At 43.0% G+C, this 25338-nt stretch overlaps 1 protein-coding gene across 4 annotated transcripts in view; it reads left to right on the forward strand.

The window, feature by feature from the left end:
• LOC130273044 (macrophage mannose receptor 1-like) overlaps window positions 1-25338 on the forward strand; it is a 227650-nt gene that overhangs the window by 143741 nt on the left and 58571 nt on the right. For all 4 annotated transcript variants that reach the window (XM_056519204.1, XM_056519205.1, XM_056519206.1 and 1 more), the window contains exons 22-24: window positions 2900-3054; window positions 6548-6656; window positions 17321-17556. In XM_056519204.1, the coding sequence (XP_056375179.1) occupies window positions 2900-3054; window positions 6548-6656; window positions 17321-17556 (500 nt within the window). The remainder of the gene's footprint in view (window positions 1-2899; window positions 3055-6547; window positions 6657-17320; window positions 17557-25338) is intronic.

Raw genomic sequence — 25338 nt, forward strand, 5'->3', positions numbered from 1 at the left:
CTATCCCTTAGGCACTAACATCTGTCCCGCATCTACCTCACCACACCCGTGGCTCACCACAAGGTGACATAGGCAGAAAGAGAAGGTGTGGCCCAGAGCAGAGCGGATCCGGGGGTCCGACTGTAAGCCTAACATCCCCCGAGGGCTTATAAGGCTGAAATTTGTAAGTATAAAGAAGCCAAGCGTAACTATAAATATATAGATTTATGGCATTATGCTGCCATACTATACACATTATTACTGACACCATACAGTGCACAAAAATAACTCTGCCATACTGTACAAATACATAATGCTGCCATCCTGTGTATAAAATAATACACCAATATAAAGAAAGCCAGAGTTCTACTAATAAATTAGAGTACCCTCCTTACTACTGCCAGATTTCTGCACAAATTCACATTTCTGCATGTAAATCTTCAGCAGCAAATATGCACCAAATTGTGTGTGTGGGGGGGATGGGAGCTGTCAGGACCTGCCACCTGTTACTACTTACCAGGCTCCAGGCAACTTTTTTCAACCCTTAACAACCACAAGCGTATATTTACGCTTGTGGCCGGCTCCCAGTATGTGAAGCGCGCTGAGGAGCTGAGTGGGCTTCGTACCTGAGGGGTCCCGGTTGCTATGAACAGCCAGGACCTGCGTCTAATATCGCCAATCAGGCTGATGTCTGGTGTTAACCCTTTAGACGCTGCGATCAAAGTTTATCATGGCGTCTAAACTGTGAGAAAATACTGCTGGTTAGCTAAGCGGAGCTGTTCGGGACCGCCACGGGGAAATTGCAGCGTCCCGAACAGCTGAGAGGACAGCAGGAGGTGCCTTACTGTGCTCCATGCTGTCCAATCGTTGTTTAATTGTTCCAAGCCTGAGTTCCAGGCTTGGGAAATCAAGCGCAAATAACACTGATCAATGCTATGCTATGGCATCGCATTGTTCAGTGTATGCAATCAAAGGATTGCATGTAATAGTTCCCTATGGGGGCTAAAAAAAAAGTGTAAAAAAAGTGAACAAATGTGATTTAACCCCTTCCTGAATAAAAGTTTGAATCACCTCTCTTTTCCCATAAAAAATAAATAAATTGTAAACAAAAATAAAAATAAACATATGTGGTATTGCCGCATGCGTAAATGTCCAAAATATAAAAATATAGTGTTACCTAAACTGGTCAGTGGCATACACGTAAAAAAATTCCAAAGTCCAAAATTGCGTATTTTTGGTCCCTTTGTATACCCTGAAAAAAATTATAAAAAGCGATCAAAAAGTCCCATCAAAACAATTACGATACCAATAAAAACTTCAGATCACGGCGCAAAAAAAATTCGCCCTCATACCACCCCGTATATGGAAAAATAAAAAAGGTATAGGGGTCAGAAGATGACAATTTTAAACATACTAATTTTGGTGCATGTAGTTATCATTTTTTTTAAAGAAGTAAAAAAAAAAATATATATATATATTACTTGGGTATTATTGTAACTGTATGGACTTACAGAATAAATATAAAAGTGCACTGCGTAGAATCGGAAGCCCCCAAAAGTTACAAAATAGCGTTTTTTTCCAATTTTGCCCCAAAAATATATTTTTTCTGGTTTTGCCATAAATTTTGGGCTGAAATGATTGATGTAATTACAAAGTACAGTTGCTGGTGCAAAAAAACAAGCTCTCATATGAGTCTGTAGGTGCAACATTTTATTTTTAAAAGGTGAGGTGGAAAATACAAAAGTGCAAAAAAAAAAAAAAAACTCTGGTCCTTAAGGGGCTAAACTATGATTATTATAAAACACCCGAGCTTACTGTATCATAGTAATTCACAGTGTCCCGACATCTTGCTGCTTGCACCAATTTTATGCAAATGATTGTTTTCCTTTAAAGGGTTTTTCACTAATGAAACCTTTTTTGAACTGTCTAATAGATTTTTGTATATTGGTAGATAAAGTTATTTTACTACCTTTCTGTGATTTTTCTTGCTTTGCTTCTGATGCAAACTGCTCTGTTCTCTCAATTAGCCCGCTTCCTGTCTAGTGTACCTCCTATAATAAATTATCTGTTTCTTATTGACACTGTAGCTGGCAATTCATTCAACTGTATCTCCTATCCTGTGGTTGTAGTGACAAGGGTTATAGTCAAGAAGGTTAGCGGATGGGAGATAGAATTGGCTGAATTTCCAGCTAGAATGAACAGCAGAAACCGGAAATGAGCCTGTTGAGAGAACAGAGCAGACAGTTTGCCTCAGAAGCAAAAAGGAAGCATGAAAAACCACAGAAACGTAGTAAAATAACTTTTGGGGCAAAGATTGACTATGGCCCAGATTCACCAAAGAATGTCTACGGTAGAGCTTTTTTCCCACGTTTTTTTGGGTGGTGGGTTTGACTAGCGTGCATCTTATTTATCAAGAAGGTGCAGCAGGATGATAAATTTTGCGTAGCTCTGCTGTGGTGGGAAAAGCTCTACCACATACACTTTTTCTAGACGCTTGTGAGGGAGGGAAGTAAACACTTTCCCGGGTCCAGAATTTGGCAGGTTATGTGTTTTTACTTTCACTGAGCTGCCGGGACATTTTTACTTGTGTTTTAGACGCTACAAACAAATTTGATTGCGGTGTCCATGGGTTAAAGCCGGCATCACTGTGATCGGTGATGTGTGGCATTAGAGATGGATCCTGGTGGCAGATAGCCTCCAGGACCACCCAGCTATGACCCGCACTCAGCTCTTGACCACAAGAGGTTAAAGGTTGAATTGCGGAAGGTAGAAGTGATTCCCACACCTACTGGTAGGGGGTGTAGCTTTGTGCCTGAACTGCGCCAAAACATAGACAGAAAAAATGCTCTAATGCCCTATGTATCTAAATGACATTGCATTTTTCCGTAGCCTGATATGTATATGATATGTTTTATTTCAGCTTTTTTGATGTCTAATTTAAAAAACATCATGGTTGATGTGTGGATTGGATTACATAACCTGGCTAAGACAAACAATTTTGTTTGGGCGGATCAAAGTGGAGTGTATTTTACCAACTGGGCCAACGGTCGGCCAAACCGCTTTTCTTGGAATCCTGTAAGTAATTCTTTGTGTTTACACAGTTTAATATATAACAATAGTTATTAACAATGCAGGGGCCTGAATCACTTTCTACTTTTGTATGTGCATTGGCTGATTTTTTTGTAGGCATATAGGCAACAGTAACTTATAAATACACTGACTATATGTAATGAAATGTATTACTATTTGTTATTGATACAATTAGAGATGAACGAGCTGAGCTCAAGGGAAAAAGTGGCTTACCAGACTTTTGAACTTTGCCAAGGTCAGCCCACATGAGCCTGACAACAGCACTATTTTTAGCAAAAGGGATGAGGAATAACTGATGTTTTGGCCCCTGAATGACTGGAGTAGGTAATAGGAACACTAAGATTAAATCAGGGCATTCAGCTCCCAGACCAATCAGGAGGCAGCATAAGGGTGGGTTTAAGAGGCACCTTGTTGCAGCTGCCATTTTGGAGAGAAAGCTGAGGAACTACTATTCCCAGAAAACCTTCACAAATCTAATAGAAAGCAAGCTGAGCAAAGCATCAGTGGATTGACCACAGACAGTGGCCTCCTGTCACTTGCATCACTGTATTGATTTGGTGCACTACAGATCCCAGCAGCTTGACTGCAGCATGCACCTATAAAACTTATCACATTGCAATATAAAGCCAGCTGAGCAAAGTATTGCGCAGTGGGCTTACCTCAGACAGTGACCTTCTGTCACCTGCATTACTGTATCCAATTGCTGCACTACAGATCACAGCAGTGTGGTGTGATTCTTTTCTATCTTACCAGATGCAGAAAACTAGGCACAGTGCCATCTCTGAAAAAAAGGCATAGCCATAAGCACATGGAGCAGCATCACAAGGTCTGGCTACAAGTATCACTAGACCACCACCACCTGTTGTCCGCTGGCTACTACAACTACCATTAGGTCACCACCACCTGCTGGCTACAACTACTACCACCAGTCCACCTATGCCTGCTGTCTGCTGGCTACTACAACCCCCACCAGTCATCCTATGCCTGCTTTTACTACTACTCCCACCAGTCCACCTATGTCTGCTCTCCGCTGGCTACTTCAACTCCCACCAATCCACTACTACCTGCTGTCTGCTGGCTACTACAACTCCCACCAGTCCACCACTACCTGCTGTCCCCTAGCTACTACAACTCCTACAAGCCCACCACAGCCTTTTATCTTCAGGCTACAACGCCCACCATTCCACCATTACCTTTGCTGCTGCTACTACCAGACAGGCCTACACATATACAAGCCATTTATTTTTTGTTATTTTTGGGGCTTTTCATAGAAAAGCTATTTCTTCTTCACTATTTTTGGATACCAATCCTGCAAAAGCAGTCATTTTAGGAATGCTTGGAAAAAGCCATTTCGTCTTCCAATATCTCTGTGTCCCTTTTAACACATGGAGGCATGTTTCCACAACCAGGGATACTTTAGGCCACTTTATTTAAGTGTTAGATAATATGGATTACATGAAGGACGCCGTAACTTTTACATGAACTCAGCCAACCACTTTCAAACCACTTTTATACATTCCTTTGTGACCCTAGCTGTGTTATAGACTTTAGGCTTTAGAGCTCTTAGGCAGTGTTATACACATGTTTTGAGGCTTAAATTATTGCCGAACAGGTTCTCCGCAAACCAAACTTTTTTGAAAATTTTGACGAACCAGCCGATCCTAACTTTTGAAAAGCTTGCTCACCTTTACTCACACCTAGAGAGGGACAAGGAAAGGGTTGTAGAAGACGCTAGATGTTGTATGAAGTACGCTACAATGTTCTCAGCCATACAGTACACTTTAAAGACAAACATGTTTAACCCCTTTCCGCCCTATAACATATAGTTAACCCTTTCATGACCCAGCTAATTTTTTTGAATGGAATTGCACAATTTTGTAGGGCAATAATTTTTTCGGAGTTCAAAATACAGTAAATCTGACATGCCATCTTTATTCTTATACTTTTTTTTACATTTTAGATGCCTCATTTTTTACATTTCAGATGCCTAAAGGGTCTAAAGGGTTAATAGTGCCAGTCACCGAGATCAATTTTACCGTTCCCTTCTACCTAGTTACAGAACCCCATTCACTTGCATTGTACTTTGTTGCACATTTTCAGAGTGCAAATCATAACTGATAAACCACATACCTCCTCCGCCAACATCACCCCTGCACTCCTACAGAATACCAGTGACTGTCTCTCTGCTGTCTCAGACATCATGTCCTCTTCATATCTGAAACTAAATCTTTCTAAAACAGAACTTCTTGTCTTTTCTCCATCAACTGATACTGTACCTAACCCTGACATTTCCATCTCGGTATGTGGTACTACCATAACTCCTTGGCAGCAGGCTCGCTGTCTTGGAGTTATACTTGACTCTGATCTGTCTTTCACTCCCCATATTCAGTCTCTTTCACGTTCTTGTCACCTGCATCTCAAAAACATTTACAGAATCCGCCCGTTTCTCACTACTGACACTGCTAAAACTCTCATTATTGCTTTGATTCACTCCCGCCTTGACTACTGTAACTCTTTACTAATAGGCCTTCCTTTCTCCAAACTCTCTCCTCTCCAGTCCATCCTTAATGCTGCAGCCAGACTCATCTTCCTCTCCAGCCGCTACACCGACGCCTCCTCCCTGTGCCAGTCACTACACTGGTAACCAATTCAGTCCAGAATACAGTACAAAATCCTCAGTCTCACACACAAAGCTCTCCACAATGCTGCACCTCCCTACATCTCCTCTCTCATCTCTGTCTACCATCCTACACGTTCTCTCCGATCTGCTAATGATCTCACACTAACATCTTCTATAATCCGAACTTCTCACTCCTGTCTCCAAGACTTCACTCGTGCTGCACCGGTTCTCTGGAATGCTATCCCTCAATCCCTCAGACTCAACAACAACATCCATAGTTTCAAACATGGCCTGAAAACACATCTCTTCAGACAGGCCTATAACAGTCTCTAATTGGCCTCAACATATCCTCAATATATCCCCACACCTCTTGTTTGAATAGTTATTGTGTAATTTTATGTCTGATACTTGTCTTTGTTTGTACCCCATAATTGTAAGCACTGCGGAATCTGTAGGCGCTATATATATAAATAAATAAATAATAATAATACAGAAAGCTAACCCAGTCCACCCTATTTGTATTGGATATACATGATAATGTGTAAATTTTGCCATGGGCTACCTGATAACTACTGGGGGGATCGGGTGCCGTCGGGCGCTGTGGGAAGTCTTGTAATTTTGGGTGGCTGATTTCCATGTAGTAGTAACAGCAGCCGTCTGGCCTGTGCTCGTCACGTGTTCCGGCCACAGGCTGAGATTTCAGACTAATGCCAGGCCAGCATGAGTCCGAAATCACTAACAGACTTCCCGAATAAAAATAAAAACCATATAAATAGACATCTTTCATAAAGACATACATTTAGGAACTTGTTATTTATATATTTATTTACAACATATAAAAACTTTAATCTTTTTAAGATTGACTCTGAATGCGTGGCTTTGCAACGTGGGGGTTTATTGAACGCTGGTACCTGGATTGACACGGATTGTAGTCTGAACAAAGGATACATCTGCCAGAAATATAAGGGTAAGTTCAGACATGGTGAAAAAATGATTTCATGTGAATGTTTTTAATCAGCAGGGCCTGGATGTGACTGCAACCCCTGCATCCTCTATTGGTTTTCTCTGCTTAGAGGATATATAGCAGACGATAGAAACATAGAATGTGTCGGCCCAATATTGTAAATACTGTGAATAGTTCCTGTCTCTATCTTATATGAAGGATAGCCTTATACCTATCCCTATCTTACATAAAGGATAGTCTTATGTCTATCCCTATCTTATATGAAGGATAGCCTTATACCTATCCCTATCTTACATAAAGGATAGTCTTATGTCTATCCCTATCTTATATGAAGGATAGCCTTATGCCCATCCCTATCTTATATGAAGGATAGCCTTATACCTATCCCTATCTTACATAAAGGATAGTCTTATGTCTATCTCTATCTTATATGAAGGATAGCCTTATGCCCATCCCTATCTTATATGAAGGATAGCCTTATGCCTATCCCTATCTTATATGAAGGATAGCCTTATCCCTATCCCAATCATATTATATTATTATCCCTTTAGAGGCTAAGATCAATGCTAATCACAGTGTCAAAAAGAATAAATGACAGGTGCTTATTGTCCTGTGCTGATCATCAAACCCCACAGCACAATCGTAGGGTCCGATGAGTTCAAATGGCGTTGGAGGTCCCCTTACTAGCCTCCTGCCGCCAGATCAACATTTGATGGGGTACTCCAGTAAAAAACAAATATTTTCAAATTAACTGGTACCAGAAAGTTGTTAATTACTTCTATTTAAATATTATTTAAATAATATATTCTATTTATCAGCTGCTGTATGCTCCAAAGTAAGTTGTGTAGTTCTTTCCAGTCTGACCGCAGTGCTCTCTGCTGACACCTCTGTCTGTGTCAGGAACTGTCCATAGTAGATGCAAATCCCCATAATAAACCTCTCCTGCTCTGGACAGTTCCTGACACGGACAGAGGTGTCAGTAGAGAGCACTGTGGTCAGACAGGTAGGAACTTCACAAATTCCTCTGGAGCATACAACAGCTGATAAGTAATAGAAGGATTAAGATTTTTTTTATAGAAGTAATTTAAAAATCTTGAAAAGTGTAATGTGCAGTCAGCTCACCAAATCATCTCCAAGGAGCCTCCAATAGTACATGTAGAAAAACAAGTGCCAGCGGTAAAATTACTTCTCCTTTATTTTATCCAATTTAAAACATCGACATAGGATGGTCTCAGAAACATCAACAGCAAGGTAAAAACTCAGGAAACGCTCTGCATGACGCGTTTCAGGTCATGTGACCTTTCTTCAGATGCATGACAGGTAGTGAAGAGGTTGAGTTTATATGTGGCTGAACGGAACAGGTGCGCAAATAGCGCACAAGGGATTAACCCTGTTGGTTCCAAACCCTAATTCACCTGTCCACTGAAAATCATGACAATGTGTTCCATAATAGAATATAAGCTCCATTTACCCTAGAATTCTTAAATTTTGTCCCATAATTTTTTCAGTTTTCAGGAACAATTTTATGTTCAGAGTACAGGAGCTTTAATGGGGGCTAAGTCCTCCCCATCAGTAGCAAATATTTGTGTCCACTGGTGGGAGATGCAATACATTTTTTTGTGATTTAAATCCTTTTTTTTTACCCATATTGTCTAACGCCTGATGAAAAGACCATTCCGGCCTTTAAACTCGCTGTGCGTAGAAATAAATCATAAGTTTATGTATACCCCTTGTTCCTACCTTATCTTTTGATGACCGGCAGCGCGGATCTATTTCCAATCAATTTCTTGTGTCCGTCCTTGTATGGTCTTAATTTAGGATCGTATGTTATCTTGCACTAATATATATATATGTATATATATATATATATATATATATATATATCACAATGTGTTATGTCGTGTTTTTCTTTTTGTTTTTTTCTACCCTTGAGCTTATATTCTATAGTTCCATTATGGAACATATTGTCATGCTGTAGTCATGATTTTCAGTGGACAGGTGAATAAGGATTTGGAACCAACAGGGTTAATCCCTTGTGCACTATTAGTGCACCTGTTCTGTTTAGCCACATATAACCCACACCTCTTCACTACCTGTCATGTATCTGAAGAAAGGTCACATGACCTGAAACGCGTCATGCAGAGCGTTTCCTGAGTTTTTACCTTGCTGTTGATGTTTTTAAGACCATCCTATGTTGACGTTTTAACTTGGATAAAATAAAGGAGAAGTCATTTTACTGCTGGAACTTGTTTTTCTAATTTACAAATCTGTAATGGCACCAGTTGATTTGAATATTGAAAAAATTTAAAAAAAAAATTCCACCGGAGCACCACTTTAAACCTTCCAGTACTTACCAGCTGCTGTTTGCTGCAGAGGAAGTTGTGTAGTTCTTCCCAGTCGGACCACAGTGCTCCCTGCTGATACCTTTCCTGCTCTGGAAAGTTCCTGACACGGACAGAGGTGTCAGCAGAGAGCACTGTGGTCAGACAGGAAAGATCTTCACAACTTCCTCTGGAGCATACAGAAGCTGATAATTACTGGAAGGGTTAAGATTTTTAAATAGAAGTAATTTACAAATCTGTCAAACTTTCTGACACTGGAGTACCCATTTTATCCCCTTAAGGACCCAGCCCATTTTTGCACATCTGACCACTGTCACTTTAAGCATTAATAACTCTGGGATGCTTTTACTTTTCATTCTGATTCCTAGACTGTTTTTTCGTGACATATTCTAGTTTATGTTAGTGGTACAATTTTGTCAATACTTTCTTGTTGAAAAATGCAAAAATTTGATGAAAAATTTTAAATTTTAGCATTTTTTTAACTTTGAAACTCTCTGTTTATGAGGAAAATGGTCATCCCAAATAAATTGTATATTGATTCACATATGCTATGTATATATATATATATATATATATATATATATATATATATATATACACACAATATAAAGTAGACATGTGTTTACTTTTGTAAGACATCAGAGGGCTTTAAAGTTCAGCAGCAATTTTTCAAAAAAGTTTCGAAATCAGAATTTTTCAGGGCCCCCTCCCATAGACTTGCATAGAGGCGGTGGGGCGTGACATCACATGGGGGCGGAGTCGTGACGTCACGATCTTCCGTCCCCGTGGTCTGGAGCAGACCCTCCAGCGCTTCCGGAGCAGTAACAGGTGGGTGCTGCGTGCTATATTGCGGGGGTCCCCAGCAGCGGGACCCCCGCGATCAGACATCTTATCCCCTATCCTTTGGATAGGGGATAAGATGTGTAGGGGTGGAGTACCCCTTTAAAATTGTAACTCATCAGAAAAAGACAGGAGCCGATGGAGCCAAAGTCTGCGGGATGGCTAAAATGTAGCGCAAATGACAAGCAGCGAGAGGAGTAGAACAAATAAACAGGACAGCACAGGGAACCAAGCAGGACCAGAGAACTCAAAACGCAAAAACTCTGCAACCCACCAGAGAGGCTTTCCAATACCGGATTCTAAACTGCGCAACATGAATGCCAGCAGGACATAGGACAAACACACAGAGGGAACATGTTACAGCATTAACAATATACAGTAACAAGCCCCTAAAAGATAGTAAGTGGATCCTTAAAGGGGCACTGCAGTGGAATGTTTAAGAAAAAGAAAAAACATGCCGAGGCTGTCTTTTAAAATAATTAAAAAAAATAAAAACCTGTCCTTATGTCTCTTGCTCTTCTGCTGCATCTGTTATTCGTCTATGACACTTAGCTGCGCTCCACTCCGTGGTGCTGAGGGTCAATATGCCAAATTGTTGCTCTGACAATCAATGGCCACAGCAGTGTCCCACCTCAGCCAATGATTAGCTGAGCGACAATGTCACGTATTAACCCCCTGCACCAGTTTGAGCAGGCAGCATGGGCATTCTTCTACACAATCCATTTAAAAAGCCTCAGGAATAGGGGCAACACCTCAAGGCCTGAGAACGCATAAACTAGACATGATCATTACAGCATATCCAAAGCTGAAGCGGTTGTGCAGCGAAAACTAACTTATGCCCTATCCACAGGATAGGGGATAAGTAGATGATCGCGGGCTTACCACAATCTCCTGCATGGTGCTTCAGCCTTTCTCATGAACGGACCAGGGGTCGGCACTCCCTCTTTATGTATCTTTATGGGAGAGCCGGAAATACACAAGTACAGCAAGCTGACCCCTACTCCCCCCCCCCCGAGATCAGCTACTTAAAGGGGTACTCCCGGTGAAAACTTTTCTTTTAAATCAACTGGTGCCAGAAATGTAAACAGATTTGTAAATGACTTCTATTAAAAATGTTTAATCCTTCCAGTACTTATTAGCAGCTGAATACTACAGAGGAAATGGTTTTCTTTTTGGAACACAGAGCTCTCTGCTGACATCATGACCACAGTGCTCTCTGCTGACATCTCTGTCCATTTTAAGAACTGTCCAGAGTAGGAGAAAATCCCCATAGCAAACATAGGCTGCTCTGGACAGTTCCTAAAATGGACAGAGATGTCAGCAGAGAGCACTGTGGTCATGATGTCAACAGAGAGCTCTGTGTTCAAAAAAGAAAACCATTTCCTCTGTAGTATACAGACCCTAAAAAGTACTGGAAAGATTAAGATTTTTTTAATAAAAGTAATTTACAAATCTGTTTAACTTTCTGGCATCAGTTGATTAAAAAAAAAAAAGTTTTAAAGGAGAGTACCCCTTTAACCCCTTAAGGACCAAGGGCGTACAGGTACGCCTTTGCTCCCTGGTACTCAAGGACCAAGGGCGTACCTGTACGCCCGTGGGAATTTCGGTCCCTGCCGTGCGCCGGGCTGGGACCAGACCAAGGTGACTGTTGATATCGATCAGCAGGCACCCCGCGCCAATGCCTGGGGGGGTCATCAGACCCCCCCATGTAGGCGATCGCCGAAAATCGCAAGTGAATTCACACTTGCGATTCTCGGCTATTCCGGTGATGCGGGTCACGTGCTAACCCGGAGATACAAGGTGATCGGGGGTGTAGGATACACTCCCTATCACCCTCTGTATCTATGGGGAGGTGGCGATTTCGTCACCCCCCCGAGGATCGCTGCTATTGGCCGGACGATTAACGGGGTTAACGGCCCCTTCTCGCGGCTCTGCTTGCCCCCTGAGTTCATTCAGCGGGCAGAGCTGCGAGAAGGAGCCAGGGACCCCCCCCTCTGTGAAGATCGGAGCCCCTCACAGAGGAAGACCCCCCTTAGAGCAGGGAGAGAGTACAGCCCCAGGGACAGGTAGGGTTAACAAGTAAAGTAAAGTAAAAAAAATAGTTAGAATTTCCGCCACAATTTTTTTTAGTGTGACACGGGCCTATTAGGGGTTCAGGGCGCTGCATTTGCCCGCAGATTATTTTTTTCCCCCATACAGTTACACCAATCACACACACTACATACTCAACCCCCCCACACACACACACCCCCACCCCCCCCCCCCACCACCGTAGAAAAAAGGCGATGGCTCGCCAGGCATTTTTGGCAGCGGAGGCATACGCTTTTCTTGCCTCCGACTCCGAATCTGTCAGTGAGGACGATGAAGATCCTACATTCCTGTGTTTTTGGAGGCCTACATACCCCTCAGGGAGCTCTCGGTCGATGAGTCTCTTATCAGTTTTAAGGGGAGACTCATCTTCCGCCAGTATATTCCCTCGAAGCGGGCGCGGTATGGCGTGAAGCTCAATAAACTTTGTGAGAGTACCTCCGGGTACACTCTCAAGTTTAGAGTGTATGAGGGACGAGATTCCCGTATTGAACCCCCAGATTGTTCCCCCACTCTGGGTATTAGCGGGAAAATCGTTTGGGAGCTTGTGCACCCTTTGCTGGATAAGGGTTACCACGTGTACGTGGACAACTTTTATACCAGCATCCCTCTGTTCACATCCCTTGCCGACAGATCCATGTCCGCTTGTGGGACTGTGTGGAAAAACCAGAGAGGCCTCCCTCTAAATTTTCTGCAGACACCTATGCCCAAGGGTGAGTCCCGTCCCCTTGCCAATGAAAACCTGTTGCTGGTCAAGTATACGTATAAAAGGGATGTCCTTATGCTGACCACTATTCATGGCAACGGCAGCTCACCTGTCCCTGTGCGAGGTACCACAACAACGGTCCTCAAGCCCGATTGTATTCTGGACTACAATCGGTATATGGGGGGAGTTGATCTTTCTGATCAAGTCCTCAAGCCATACATGGCCATGCGGAAAACACGGGTATGGTACAAAAAAGTTGCGGTCTACTTGGTACAGGTTGCCATGTACAACGCTTTTGTACTGTCCCAGTACGCTGGTGTGGTAAGCCTCTGGGGTAGTGGTAGTGTAGTCAGGGTTTTGCTTGAGTATATCAGGGGTTAAGGTTAACCCTATAGTTCGTGACGCCAGGCTGAGGGCTAGTATGCTGAGGTAATTATCCAGCCAATCGCCGCCCTTCCCAGTAACGATAGGTGCATGCAAATAATAACTGAAGGTAGCTGAACTTGAACTTGGATAAACTTTACTTAAAGGCTTGCGGTACATCCAATGAACAGTAACAGTCTCATCACTACAGTCTCTATACACTTCAGTGACTGACAGTTGTTGCGGACCTTGACTTTTGCTATAAGTCTCTGAATTCAGGGTAATTTGTGAAGAACCGTACGGATTTAGGGGATTGAGACGGTCCGGTGATCTTGCAGAGTGCTTAGGGATTGATACACTCACGGTTTTGTAATGATCAGCCGTTGCCGCAAGGCTCAGGCCTAAAACTCACTGGTGACAGCAGCGCAGATCCTTCTCTCACCAAAGCCCGGGAACAAGAGAGTGAGCAATGGCCGCCGCTCCCTTATATGGGCAGGGCCGTTTTAATTGGTCCGAATATCTGTCACTCACCGTTACAAGGAATGATAGGTGCAATACGTCAAAGGGACCTCCAAAGGTCCTTAAGCAAAAACCATAGAGTTTACCTGATCACGTGATCCGCAGGTCCTGCTACGCTCTGTACAGGTAATTAACCAATTATATACATTTGTACATTTACATTTATATAAATCCTCAATAAACTGCTAGATTTACTAATTTCTAGATGAGAGGTGACAAGGGGCGAACTAGATAAGAAGGACCCCGACGTCCTAGGGACTCTGGCTATGGGGACCTATACACAGGTACCGTATAGGATGCGGTACCGGGACACCACACTGGCAACACAGGGACATTCCTCCAGTTCCGAGAAGAAGTCCTAAAGGTCCTGATCTTTGGCGACCGGGAAAGATCAGGCCAGACTTCCCAAGAAACTGGAGTTATAGGTGCCAGAGTGTGTAACAGGAGGGGGATAGGGAAGGATACCACCACTCAGTGTGACACTTTCCCCCCGATCATCCGGGCTTCAGCAATAAAACTCACTGTACCGCTTGTTATGTTCCTTGAGGGATGTAGTTTCCGAAATAGTATGCCATGTGTTTTTTTTTTTGCTGTCCTGGCACCATAGGGGCTTCCTAAATGCGACATGCGACTCCTTCTCTTCTGAGCATTGTAGTGTGCCCAAAGTGCACTTGACGTCCACACATGGGGTATTTCCATACTCAGAAGAGATGGGGTTACACATTCTGGGGGGCATTTTCTACTATTATCCCTTTTAAAAATGTAAAATTTGGGGAAAAACCAGAATTTTTGTAAAAAAAATAAAATAATCATTTACATATCCAAAGTCGTCAAACACCTGTAGGGTGTTAAGGCTCAGCGGACCCCTTGTTACGTTCCTTGAGGGGTGTAGTTTCCAAAATAGTAGGCCATGTGTTGTTGTTTTTTGCTGTTCTGGCACCATAGGGGCTTCCTAAATGGGACATGCCCCCCAAAATCCATTTCAGCAAAATGTGCTTTTCAAAAGCCAAATATGACTCTTTCTCTTTTGAGCATTGTAATGCGCCCGCAGTGCACTTGACGCCCACACATGGGGTATTTTCATAGTCAGAAGAGATGGGGTTACAAATTTTGGGGGGCATTTTCTCCTATTACCCCTTGTAAAAATTTAAAATTTGGTGGAAAACCAGCATTTTAGTGAAAAAAAAAATCATTTACACATCCAACTTTAACGAAAAGTCATCAAACACCTGTGGGGTGTTAAGGCTCAGCGGACCCCTTGTTACGTTCCTTGAGGGGTGTAGTTTCCAAAATAGTATGCCATGTGTTTTTTTTTTGCTGTTCTGGCACCATAGGGGCTTCCTAAATGGGACATGCCCCCCAAAAACCATTTCAGAAAAACTCACTCTCCAAAACCCCACTGTCGCTCCTTCCCTTCTGAGCCCTCTACTGCGCCCGCCGAACACTTGACATACACATATGAGGTATTTCCTTACTCGAGGGAAATTTCTTTACAAATTTTAGGAAGATTTCTCTCCTTTTACCCCTTGTAAAAATTCAAAAACTGGGTTTACAAGAACATGCGAGTGTAAACATTTAAGATTTTGAATTTTCTCCTTCACTTTGCTGCTATTCCTGTGAAACACCTAAAGGGTTAACACACTTTGAATGTCATTTTGAATACTTTGGGGGGGGGGGGGTGCAGTTTTTATAATTGGGTCATTTGTGGAGTATTTATAATATGAAGGCCCTTCAAATCCGCTTCAAAACTGAACTGGTCCCTGAAAAATTCTGCTTTTGAAAATTTTTGGGAAAATTGCTGCTATACTTTGAAGCCCTCTGATGTCTTCCAAAAGTAAAAACATGTCAACTTTATGATGCAAATATAAAGCAGACATACTGTATATGTGAATCAAGATATAATTTATTTGAAATATTCATTTTCCTTACAAGCAGAGAGCTTCAAAGTTAGAAAAATGCTACATTTTAAATTTTTTCATCAAATTTTGGAATTTTTCACCATGAAATGATGCAAGTATCGACAAAAATTTACCACTAACATAAAGTAGAATATGTCATGAAAAAACTGTCTCGGAATCAGAATGAAAGGTAAAAGCATCCCAGAGTTATTAATGCTTAAAGTGAAAGTGGTCAGATGTTGCAAAAAAACGCTCTGGTCCTACAGTGGAAATTGGCCTGGTCCTTAAGGGGTTAATCCCTATGCTGTGAGTAGGGGATAACTTAGTTTTTGCTGCACAACCCCTTTAATGTTGTTACCATGTGGCTCCATATTAAAAAGCAGTAGATGATGAGATGACAAAAGTTCTTCTGTCCTGTGTGATGCAGTAGACTATATCAACATTAGGGCCTGATCTAGTATAATATCCAACTTTGTAATTATATCCAAACTACAATATGTTTGGAGTACTACTCTCAGGAGATAGAGTATTCAGGAAGGTAAGGTTAAAGTACAACCGGCCCACCAGTAGCATTATTACTTGCTTAGCGTGCGTCTAAGAGAATGTTCTTAGAGGGATAGAAACCCTCAGCTTACATACATTTACATTTCGTATACATTACACTCATCCTGATTGAATGTAACTTTATTGTGGTGTATACACAGCTCACCATTCTGTCTTCTCACGATCAGCAATTACCTAACTAAATATAAAGGTGTCTTCTCAAGGTTCCTGTATGATCCGGACACCTTTTAAAAATATAAATGAGAAAAAAATGTCATAAAATTTGATCAAAAAGTTCCAACAAAACAAAAAGGGTACTGATAAAAACCACAAATCACGCTGCCAAAAAATGAGCCCTCATACAGCCCTGTATACAAAAATATAAAATAAAAAGTTATAAGGGTCAGAATAGGACAATTTTAAGCATACTGATTTTGTTACTTACATTTTTTTAAAGCAGTAGTAAGACTACGTAAACATGGGTATCATTTTAATTGTATTGACCCACAGAATAAAGAGTCAGTTTTACCATCATGTGCAATGTGTAATCAAAATGTCAGATACCAATTCATTCAGTGAACTAAAGTAGCCATTATATTATTGCTAATCACATGGGAACAATTATAGCGTAATCAAATAGCAGCGCCTACAGAGCTCACATAGTGTCTTGCACCTACCTTTTTTATTGTCCCATATTATTGTGGGATTGTCCTACCAAATGGGCCTAGAATGGGCCAAGATTTTGAAGCCATTCCTGGCAAAACTGGGGGTTGAGTAAAGAGCTGCACAAAAAGGTCACAAACCAAATATGGCTCATGCCTTTTCATAAATGCATTTTTTATTTTAGACTTAAAGAGAAACTGACAGCTAGTTCACCTTCACTAAACTCAATATACTGGGTATAGTGCAGATGAACAGCTTTAAAAAGAAGGATTACTCACATTTTTATTTCCATAGCTATTGCACTCCTGTGCGCAATGGAGGCAGGGAGCCAGCTCGCCAAGCTCCCCTGCCTCCTTGTTCTCATGTCCTAGTGTTCATGTCCATGTTCTCATGTCCTAGTGAGAGTGAAGATGTTAGCATATTCAGCAAGATGGTGGGCCGAGCAGTAAAAATGGAGAAGGCAGGGGAGCTTAGCGAGCCGGCTCTCCACCTCCATTGCACAGAGCTGTGCAAAAGCTACGGAAATATAAACAGGCAGAAATCTGAAAATGCTTCATCAACAAATGTGAATGACCCCTCTTTTTAAAGCTATTCAGTATATTGGGCTTAGTGCGGGTGAACTAGCTGTCAGTTTCTCTTTAAAAGCTGTAATGTAATAGTTTATTGCCTTCTGCTAATCTCTTTATTTGTATCTCTTTGCTTTAGATCCAAGTTTTCTGGTTATTCCAACCACTCCTTCTGCTCATGGCTACTATAACTATGGAGATGCCAGATACAAGTTTGATAAAACCAAGAGGAGTTGGGACGAAGCGCGTCAGGAGTGCCTGAAGGATAATTCACAGCTAGCCAGCATCTTAGACGAGTACACCACATCTTTTCTAAAACTTCACTTGGTCAAACATAAGGAGCCTTTTTGGATCGGCCTATACAGTAGCAATGAGGTATAAAAAAAAGATAACATTGTGCAACTATATGGACATGTTAGGACTCGTTCACATCAATGTCAGTCCCCGTTAACTCATGCAGGTTTTCAAATCTGTTCAAGGCTTTTTCAAACGGCTGTAGATAGATCTGTAGTATGGGGTGTGAGATGCAGGGCAGATGGGATTACCGTAGGGGCAGATTGCATTAACCCCTTGTATTCGTGATGCCAGGGTGTGGTTTATCCTCATGCCACCTGAAGGTATACCGCTGGATCCTGTGCTAGGCACGGGGGCAATAATGACTCCGATGCCAAATTACGGACAATGGTAGCTTTATTGAGTGACAGATGGAACAGTCTATACAGTTCAGCCAGGCCCACAGGCGTGACCAGTGCCTTTAGAGACCTTAAAGGGGTACTCTGGTGAAAAACCATCAACTGGTGCCAGAAAGTTAAACAGATTTGTAAATTACTTCTATTAAAAAATCTTAATCCTTCCTGTACTTATTAGCTGCTGAATACTACAGAGGAAATTATTTACTTTTTGAAACACAGAGCTCTCTGCTGACATCATGAGCACAGTGCTCTCTGCTGACATCTCTGTCCACAACAGCATATGTTTGCTATGGGGATTTCCTTTTCCTCTGGACAGTTCCTAAAATGGACAGAGATGTCAACAGAGAGCACTGTGCTCATGATGTCAGCAGACAGCTCTGTGTTTCAAATGGAAAAGAATTTCCACTGTAGTATTCAGCAGCTAATAAGTACAGGAAGTATTAAGATTTTTTAATAGAAGTAATTTACAAATCTGTTTACTTTCTGGCACCAGTTGATTTAAAAAAAAAAAAAGTTTTTCACCGGAGTACCCCTTTAAGGGCTTGCTGGGACTTGCATTAGATTGGGACAATTTTAGCGCAGGCCACTCTGACTTGACAATAGATGACAGTGACTGACTTGACTTGAGACTGACTAAGCTGTGACTTTAGCTTACTTGTAGAATTGTAGCTTGTGGCTGCAGGACTGACTTGAAGCCTCCTATGACACCAAACACACTCCTAGGCTTGACTTGAGAGACTCAGGAATTAAGAGAGAGAAGAGACTCCTCCCAGGGCTTTTAAAGGGGAGACTCTGGTGGGGTCCCATAGGTCACCTTTAGGTCACTTGGTCACCGATACCTCCTGGGTTACACTCACATGACTACTCACATGACAACTGGTGATCACATGTTAACATTTCTTAAAGCAATAACACTTCTATACACATTTTACAATATAATATATGGCAGAAAATATATACATGAGGGGACACTGAAGGGAGGCTGCCTGACAGGGCAGCAAGGGTACAGGGGAACAACTTCCATACTGGGCCACCGCAGATTCATTGATGTGAATGGGATTTTTTTTTTTTTTACATTTCTTTGTCACCCGTTTGCACTTGTTTGGTTCCTATTCAATTTTTTTGCAGAGAAAAGACATGCAGTATTTTTGCTGTATTTATGCAGTATTTTTTTTTCTCCGTCAAAATAACTGAACAGAAACGGATAAATTAAATTTATCTTTGAAGTATGTGGCAAATGGATGAGCCTTTTATGTCATCCATTTGCACCCGGTTTTAAAAACCTGTTTTTGATCTGTTATTACTTCTGACCATGCTCAGAAGAGGTGCAAACAATGGACTCCTGCAGTGCTGTGGGACTACTACTATTCCCATCATAGAACAGACTTGACTGGGTTTTTACACTCATACTGTGCGGATTATGATTCAGAGAGCCGGCCAGCCAGGGCTAAGCAGTAATAGGAGGGATGGCTACTGCCAGGGAAGCGGGCGGCATTGCGCTGCATTCCCTGGCCAGATATCTTAATAAGGATCCGCACGCTATGAGTTTAAAAACCCATTTGAAAGCCCTGAATGACCATTCTGTGTCGGCCATTCAGGGCTCTGGTGGGGGATTCGAAAATGAAAGTACGGGACAAATATACATCGCATGGGAGCGGAGCATGCCACCCCCTGGTTAATCTGTTGGGGACGGTGGGCATACCTGTACGCCCTCCGCCCACTCACTTTCTATAACGCTGGTCACTCGGCACCTAGCAACGGCTGGGACCAGTGGCTAATAGCATGCAGCACTAATCGCAGTGTTGCGCGCTATTAACCCTTTAGACGCATGGTTCGAAGTTGAACACCGCGTCTTAAGTGAAAGTAAACTAATGTCAGTTAGCTCAGGGGGCTGTTCGGGATAGCTGCGGCAAAATCACGGCATCCCGAACAGCTGTAAGACAGCAGGAGGGTCCCCTACCTTCCTCCTCGCTGTCAGATCGCTGAGATCAGGGCATGATCAGTCAAGCGGCAGAATCATTGATCAATGGTTTCCTATGAGAAACCATTGATCAATGTAAAAGATCAGTGTGAGCAGTGTTATAGTCTCCTATGGGAGCTATAACATTGCAAAAAAAAAAAAAAAAAGTGAAAAAAAAGTGAATAAAGATAATTTAACCCCTTCCCTAATAAAAGTTTGAATCACCCCCCTTTTCCCATAAAAAAAACCCAGTGTAAATAAAAATAAACCGCGTGCGGAAATGTCCGAACTATAAAAATATATCGTTAATTTAAGGAGATCTGTAGTGCTCTGAACTTTATCCCTTATGCGAAGGATAGGGGATAAGTTTTAGATCGCGGCGGGTCGGAGCGCTGGGGCCCCCCGCGATCTCCTGTACGGGGCAGCAGCATTGTACAGGAATCCCATAGGGGCATGCCGGCTGCTGTGTCATGCAGGAACGGAACGCCCCCTTTCCTGTACATTGCTGCGGCCCCGTACAGGAGATCACGGGGGGGCCCCCGTGCTCGGACCACCCGCGATCTAAAACTTGTTGTAAACTTATTATAAAGTTCAGAGCACTACAGATCTCCTTTAAACCGCACTGTCAATGGCGCACGCGCAAAAAATTCCAGAGTCCAAAATAGCGTATTTTTGGTCACTTTTTATAAAATAAAAAAATTATTAAAAAGCGATCAAAAAGTTCCATCGATACAAAGATGGTACTGCTAAAGACTTCAGATCACGGCGCAAAAAATGAGTCCTCATACCGCCCCGTACACGGAAAAATAAAAAAGGTATAGGGGTCAGAAGATGACAATTTTAAACGTATACATTTTCCTGCATGTAGTTATGATTTTTTCCATAAGTACAACAAAATCAAACCTATATAAGTAGGGGGCGTGGTTTGGCCGCTGCACTGAATGGCCGCCTGAAAGAACAGCTCCGTGCACAGCGCTCTTATACTTGCTGATAGTACCTGCCAGCGACCATCTCAGCTACTGCAAAGGACACCTGGTCCACCATGGCATCCTACGGCAGGAAGAGGAATACTTACCAGGGCGATAGCGGGTCCCTAAAGAACTTTTTCAGTGCCGGGAAGCAGAGAGGACGCGCGAAGCAAGATGGCGCCGACTCCCCTCCGATGCATGGAGAAGATCCCCGCGCTCACAAGTCCCTTATCCCACTGCCGCAGCGCTTGGGGAAAACCAATACCGGAGGTCAGACAAGAGACTTACCTACTACTCGAGCCCTGAAGGACTGTGAATTGCCGCGTCATTGGGGCTCCCCGATCCACCCGGCGGAGCCTGTGCTGGGAGACTCGGCCGCGGGAGACGACACGCTGCCTCTGCTACCAGGTGAGCTCTCCGATCTCCAGCGGGAGGGACCCGAGGCCCCGGGACTGACATCTTCCTCTCCCCAGTTTAGTCCCGCCAAGCAGAGGCCGAGACTCCACGCTGAATCGGGCAGTGAGTGGGAGGGAGAATCGAGGGACTTAGCCGTCAACCCAACAGAGGAGGCTGACTTATTTGCAGCGTACCAGGCCTCTGATAAGATGGTGTCTGAAAACACCTTGAAAGAAATGCTTTTGATCCTTCGATCATCTATCAGTAAGGACTTCTCCTCCCTCCTGGTACCTATAAAGCAATCCATACAAGGTCTTGATTCTAAAGTGCAACATGTGGAGACTAAAATGGCCTCCTTTGCTTCTGCCCACAATGGCCTTGTGGATGCCCACAATGCTCTGGATGACAAGGTCAGCGCCATCTACGCCAAAGCGGTAGACGCAGAGGATCGAAATAGGCGCAACAACATTAAATTCCGGGGTATCCCAGAAGCTATTCCCAATTCACAGCTTGCAAAGTACGTGACGGATTTAACAAAGCACTTTTTACCTGACCTGGAGCCGTTTGAATACAGCATAGATCGGGCTCATAGAGTGGCAAAACCTAGGTCCTTACCTGATGACCTTCCCAGAGACGTGCTGGATAGATACACCTTTTTTAAGACAAAAGACCTGGTCTTACAATTCTCTAGGAAGCACAAATATATGCCAACTCCATATGAAGATATACAGCTTTTTGTGGACCTGTCGTCCGCGACACTACAAGCATGACGGAACCTGCAACCGCTGACTATGGAACTTCGCAAATTAGATATTCCATATCGCTGGGGATTCCCGACAAAGCTGCTGGTGACATACCGCAACAAGATGCATTCCTTCTCAACTGTGGAAAGCGGTTTGAAATCACTAGCCGATTGGGGATTCAAGACCTCCATACATCACCAGTCCTCCCCACCTCGTTCCCCAAATGGAGATACCATGCCGACCACTTGAATCCGGTTTCAGAGTATGGTATAGTGCCCTGTTAGAGAATATGTTTGAGTGCTCCACACGCTGTGATATTTTCATTGACACTAGTTGTACACGTACCCCCTGAGAGCAATTCAACTAGATTGGATTGCGGTCAGTTCTATTTTTGCTATTATTCTTACTGTTCAGTTGTTTACCTGTTCTGTACAAATATTGCTGTCGTATTACTAGAGAGTATATATTGACTGCTTAGCTGGAGCCACTGTTTCTTCGCATAGTAGAGCGTTACGTCCAGAGTGTGCATCCTTTCCTCCTTCTCTGCTTTCTTTTATTTATTTATTTATTTTCTCTCACCTTTGTCTTTTCTCCTCTCTTTGACCCCTTTATGCTATGGGTATAGAGATTTTATCTCTCAATGTCAATGGGTTGAATAGCCCTTACAAACGGAGCTTCTTGTGGCGAGAAGTGACGCGGACGCCTGTAGACATAGTATGCATCCAGGAGACCCATGTGTCCTCCAAAAAGCCGCCTACTTTACGCCACAATAAATTTCCACTTATTGTACACTCCTCTTACCGTAAGAAACAACGAGGTGTTATGATAGCCTTTAGTAACAATATTGCTGTCTCCATTACTCACCAAATTATTGATCCCCAGAGCAGATTCATAATATTAGTTTGCCTACTTGATAATGTTGAATATACTATTGTTAATCTATATGCCCCCAATGTGAGACAAAGTCGCTTTCTGAAGTCACTGATGACCAAAATTGCTTCTGTACGTAGAGGTGCCCTTATTCTATGCGGGGACTTCAACTCTGTAGTTTCGTCCTCATTGGACCAGTCGGTTCCATCGACCCGCAGATCATTTTACTTACCAGACTTTTTAGCTGATAACGATCTCTTTGATATATGGCGATTACAGCATGCTTCAGAACGCAACTTTTCTTACTACTCCCCAAGATTTCATACCTTCTCGAGAATTGACATGATACTAATTGATAGACATCTTATTGATCGGGTTGTTTCCTCCAGCATTGGTCATAGAACATGGTCTGATCATGCCCCCGTTGGTATAACGATACAAGATATCACCCAAAAGCACAGTGATTTCGTCTGGCGTGCCAATACCCATTTGATAGCCCACACTGACCACTCAGCCACTATCAATGCCGCTCTAGCTGAGTACTTTGCCCTCAACGACACTGCAGACGTCACTCCAATGACTGTGTGGCTTGCCCATAAAGCAGTTGTCCGGGGCAGGTTTATTCAGTTGGGGTCGCAACTTAAGAAACAGAGGAACTTAGAGGTTAATGAATCTCTTAATAAGATTGCCACTTTAGAGTCTCTTCTTAAATGCAAATTCTCTAAAGACATTGATAGCCAGCTCACCCATGAGAGACTTCACCTTAGGCGACTATTGCTACATAAAAATGAACAAGCTCTGAAAAAATCTAGGGTAAAGTTCTATACCCAGGACAACAAGACTGGGTCATTGCTTGCTAGGAAGTTGAAACCCGCCCATTATAGACAAAGAATCTCCTGCCTTAAACACCCTATAACACTACAACCCCAACAGGCTCCCAGAGACATAGCAAATGCCTTTCAAGTCTATTACAAATCTTTATATAACAGTCAGACCCTACCTGTCCACAACCTGAACAAGTTGCCATAGATGACTTTCTTTCTTCTTTGCGCCTTCCCAAACTCTCTCCTACTGCTCTCTCTGCTCTCAATGCTCCCATATCTACCCAGGAGATAGCTGATGCTGTTAAATCTATGCCCAATAACAAATCCCCTGGACCGGACGGACTCCCTAACGAATACTACAAACGGTTTCTTCCTACTTTATTACCTTACCTTCAATCTATCTTCTCCACTGCTATGACATCGGGCTCCCTTCCCCCAGACATGTTAGACGCTTTGATCACGACTATTCCAAAACCGGGTAAATCTCCTGACTCGACTGCTAACTACCGCCCCATATCTCTCTTAAATGGTGACGTTAAACTGTACGCGAAAATCCTAGCACGACGTTTATGCCCATATTTACCGGGACTGTTGGGTAGAGACCAGGTGGGCTTCACTAGAGGTCGTCAGGCTCCAGACAACACTAGGCGTGTTCTCTCCCTGATGCAATACTGTGAACATGCTAACCTCCCTGCCGTGTTCCTAACATTAGATGCTGAAAAGGCTTTCGACAGAGTAAATTGGTCCTATGCCTTTTCGGCCTTGCGAAAGTTTGGCTTTGACTGCCCGATATTATCTGCAGTTAAGGCTCTCTACTCTAATCCAGTTGCGAGGGTTTTCACCAATGGTGCCCTCTCTGATAGATTTGCCCTGTCAAATGGAACACGGCAGGGATGTCCCCTGTCCCCACTGATCTTTCTCCTCACCATAGAACCCTTAGCGCAAGCCATCAGACAGGATAGTAACATAGCGGGCATCTCGGTAGGGCCAACAGAACACAAACTTGCGCTCTTCGCGGATGACATTTTGCTGACTTTGATGAACCCTGGTCCCTCCCTCTCAGCCCTTTTTGACAAGCTCCATTCCTTCGGTGATCTTTCCTACTACAAACTGAATGTCAGCAAATCCCAAATCTTACCCGTGTGCGTTCCTTCTGATCTCTTATCCTCCATCCGACCTTTGTTCCCACTGGATTGGCAGCATCAATCTGTCTCCTATTTGGGTATTCAACTTACTTGTCCCTCTTCTGATCTTTTCAGCGCCAACTTTCTACCCATCCTTTCCTCGTTTACGACAGCTTTTGCGTCTTATAGCAAACATATCCTGTCCTGGTTGGGGAGAATAGCGGCGTTTAAGATGCTCTTACTGCCTAAACTGCTCTACTTATTTCGCACACTACCTATTGCTATTCCTCGCTCCTTCTTTCGTTCTCTAGACGTCATTCTAGATAAGTTTATCTGGACCCAAAAACGGCCGAGAGTTCCTAGGAGAGTTATGACCCAAAAAAAACCTAGTGGCGGACTGGGTAGACCACTTGTAGAAGATTATTATAAAGCTTCTGTCCTTGATCAGGCAAGATATTGGTGGTCCGGATCGTCTGATAAAAAATGGGTGGAATTGGAACAACACCTCAATAATGCTTGTTCCTTAAAAGCGAGACTCCTAGTGCCAGCCTCCCATAATATTTTGCCTAAAACCTTTCTC

The sequence above is a fragment of the Hyla sarda genome, chromosome 5 (genome assembly GCF_029499605.1).
Source record: "Hyla sarda isolate aHylSar1 chromosome 5, aHylSar1.hap1, whole genome shotgun sequence".
Taxonomy (NCBI): domain Eukaryota; kingdom Metazoa; phylum Chordata; class Amphibia; order Anura; family Hylidae; genus Hyla; species Hyla sarda.